Below are 3,761 nucleotides of genomic sequence, written 5' to 3' on the forward strand. Positions count from 1 at the left end.
ACCAGCTATATATAGATAAAAAAATATTTTATTAATATTTGTGGGATTAGATGAATGTAGAAAGGTACAAATAATCTGAAAATAAATTAGAAAATTCAGTTATCTTTAATATTAATTTTTAAAATTATTTATGCCATAATTTAAAATTTTATGTTATTTTTCTCAAATGTGCATTTCACATGCTTAGAAGCTAGCATAGACAATAATTTGGAGATTCATTTGTCCTAAAAAACACTGGGAATGTTTCTAAATTTCTAGAATAACTCGAGGAAAAATATTAATCATAACTTTAGCATTGTGTTGCTTGAGTCATATTTAGAATGCATTTATTTCATTTACTTAATTGTAGCTTCCAATAAGCTTAATCCTTAATCAAGGTAATTGTGTTTGTTGTAGATAACTTTGGATTATAAATTTTTCATTCAAATTTGCTGAAGTGTTGTGCAAGGCATAAGATTGTTAATAGGAAAGCCTCACATTCAGCCTCCTCAACCAAATGGAATGCAACACCATGTGGATCACATCAAATCTCTTTGCCGGACGGTTCAGTACAAAGTGTCGTTGCACCTGCAGCACCCTGCTCTGCAATATCCTATACCTTCTCTCTGAAATCCCTTTGAGTAGGGTCTTAATCTCTGGTATTTTCTCCACTGGTATCTGAACTGAGAACTTGCTCCAATCTAGCACATCACCAAAAGGAGGGGGGTAGTTCACAGAGATGATCACAGGGACACATCCCATAAATATGGACTCCACAATTCTCGGGCTTGCAACCTCATACCCACTTGGACACAAGCAAAACTTGGTTTTGCGCATCAATTCAGCGTAGTTTAGACCTTTTGGCAGGTATTCATACGCAAGAATCTCGTGATCTTTTCCTTTCCAATGATGTAGTAGGATCTCTCTAATGTAACCATGCGAACCGCCTGAGAAGAATGCAAGGATTGTTCGTTCAGCCAGGGAACGATGTCTGACTGGTTGCGAAAGCAGTCCATCAGGAAGGTGCACTTCAGGCAGTGTCACATCCTTTCCAAGCTTGAAACCTTCTGATGTGTTAGCATTGCAAATTACTCTGATTGAGTTCCTATAGAGTTGAAGGTTGGCATCTGAAAGGTGTGGAGCCTAAAAGGTACATTCACAAAGGAGTGTTAGTCATCTAAATTTGTGTAGGAGTTTCAATCAACTTATTAGTGAAACTGCATCATGTATTAATCGTAACTTATAGAGCATTAATTTATAATCAAAGAATAGAAAAGATGATTATTTTGTATCAAAAAAAGATGATAATTATCAATGAATATCCATTTATTTATATAATAAATTGTGATTACCAAACATCATTAATTTATAATCCAATAATATGAGATAAATGATGAATTACATGTGGATAATTCAGGTGAATGTTTCAGTAATTCATGAATAATTGGACCAGGAATAATAAGAGTTTTCAACCGCTTTCACCAAGAAAAAAAAAAAGAAAAGAAAGAAAGCAAGAAAGAAGAAGAAGAAGAAGAAGAAGAAGAAAAAGAAGAAGAGAAACAGCCAGGATTTGTAAGCAAAGTCATTTGAAGGGCTCTCACATAAAAAAAAAAAAAGCACTAACCCAGTCATGACAAGACACCATGAAATGATCAACTCCAAGGCTTCGGTTCCAGTAGGGGTACTTCTCTGAGATGACGCCTATGTAGTCCGCAATCAATCTCTTCAGGGGCTTCCAGTAATCACTAACGTTAGGCTTGTAGACATACTGAACAATGTTCACCACGCTGAAGGGGAGGAAGAACACATGGGCTTCATCAGGATGGTGAGCCCTGAAGGGGTTTTTCTCATCTTCTATCTCACTAATGAAGTGGCCTTCAATGGCATAGATGCTGGCACCTGGTCCCTCATGGATTATGGGGGGCTCTCCTTCCTTGTACGTCCACACCTTGAATCTCTTCTCCATCTCAATGTAGCTCCTAAATTGCATCAATGTGGACAGAGAATTGAGTTAAGCTTTATATAGCAATGGAGGATTTTGATAGCTAATGATGATGACAGCAATCGGTGAAAGTTCAGGCAAGTTCTGCTAATTTCAAGGGGAAGTTATGATATTTGTGATTAAACAAACCAAGAATTTTGTGATCATGGGTTAGAAAATGAGCATTGTTCCTCTACGGTGCACTGCAGAGTGCTATATGATGCTTGATAGCTACCATATCATCCAATCAATAAGCTGGATGGCTATCAATGTGCCATGCATGATATATTGCTGTTGATGGCCGTCCGTGTCCTGATGGTGGCTATTTAGTACTGTACAGTACTCTACAGTGTAAAATGCGCACTACACTGTAGAGGATCTTGGGTTCAGAAAAGTTCATAGATTTGAAAGCTATCAACCAGAGTCTGAAATTACATTTAAGCAACGATGGTGAGAAGAGCCTCTTTTACTGGGCCCTGCTAGAAGAACTGATGTGCAGAATTTGAATGTTCTAGAACATTGGAGTAGGCTCGATAAATGAGTAGGCTGTTCTTTTTAACAAGAGATTAGTGGTTAAAATTCTTCATAGGGCATAAGAATAGATGCTTTAATAGAATTATATCAATATCCCATAAAACTGTACAAAGACAAGCTTTTGTTTTGGGCAATGCCCAATCCGCACCAAAACACATGCATAATGAGCAGTGCAAGACAAATTTCCTTGTCATCCTACTTCTGTAACTACAAAACATTCCAACTTTCTGCTGATAAAGAAAATATTATCCAGGAAATCCAACCAAGACTATTAGTTAGCATGGTGGATTGCTCTTAACTGATGAAAGGCATAGGCATTGCGATATACGGCACCCCTCGGGATGAATTTCTCCACTTTTTCCGAAGAATAATTACGTGCAATGGCTGCATGCCGAATGGCGTTGCGAGCCCTTGCCAGACCTTCTTCTATAATCCCCACTTTGACCTGCCATACAAACCATACCAAATGACTCAACTAAACTCCAGCTGCTATCTTCGATGAAGTAAACCTATATATGCTTCTATAATATAAAGACAACAGTCTGACTCTTCTACTTACTCTTTTAGAAAGCTTAGCGGTGTCATTTAGAGAAGCTTGGAGATCCCCATGGCCTGGCGGTGAATTGGAAGTAAAGTGTGAGAAGAAGGGAGGCTCACGGCCGTTGCTTAAGCTCAAGAGAAAGCTTTGGAAACCATAGAAGTGGCGGTGATTGAAGATGGCCAAGGAAAGGAGGAAGAGGAGGAGCGGCATGAAGGAGGAATTCCAACTCAAGTTAGCCATTGTGGTCAATTGGTTGTTAACAATGTTTTGTGCCGAAGTTAAGCAACCATGCTACCATTTATGGAGCCCAAACTTTGAGTTCGGATCCTGTCTGCCGAAAAAGGTCTCGTCTTTTCAACAAGCTCACGTGCATGGAGTCAAGATGCAGCGAAATGTAGGAAGTAGATGATGCTTGCTTTGTAATAAATCACGGGGATGATGAGGAGATGACTTTTTACAACTTGGCGTATACGGAAGAGAACTTATTGACCTTTTTTTTAACTTCCATATAACGAGGGAGATGAGAAGAAGGCTAACTCCAGCTGGACTTGCAATCCCCAGGCCAGGAGGAAATTGGGGCTCTCACATGCTATGGTGTCACAGTTTTCAATAGCAGGTACATAGGGATCTCAGCTCACCTTGGTTCCCATTTTATATGTGTCCACCATGCGTGGGTTTTGTGTTTGCTTGTGATTACAGCATTTGATTGGGTGATTAAAAATGGAT

The 3,761-nt window shown here is 38.9% G+C and overlaps 1 protein-coding gene across 1 annotated transcript; it reads right to left on the reverse strand.

Annotated features, from left to right (window-relative positions):
* Nucleotides 1-280: 280 nt before the first annotated feature.
* On the reverse strand, nucleotides 281-3,315 carry LOC105032672 (probable glycosyltransferase At5g20260). The gene is made up of 4 exons (XM_019846388.3): nucleotides 3,054-3,315; nucleotides 2,794-2,939; nucleotides 1,604-1,958; nucleotides 281-1,122 (listed from the first exon to the last, which is right to left on the reverse strand). Exons 1-4 carry the CDS (start codon nucleotides 3,273-3,275, stop codon nucleotides 460-462), a joined length of 1,386 nt encoding a protein of 461 aa, XP_019701947.2. The 5' UTR covers nucleotides 3,276-3,315; the 3' UTR covers nucleotides 281-459.
* Nucleotides 3,316-3,761: the final 446 nt, after the last annotated feature.

Source organism: Elaeis guineensis, chromosome 1 (genome assembly GCF_000442705.2).
Source record: "Elaeis guineensis isolate ETL-2024a chromosome 1, EG11, whole genome shotgun sequence".
Classification (NCBI taxonomy): Eukaryota; Viridiplantae; Streptophyta; class Magnoliopsida; order Arecales; family Arecaceae; genus Elaeis; species Elaeis guineensis.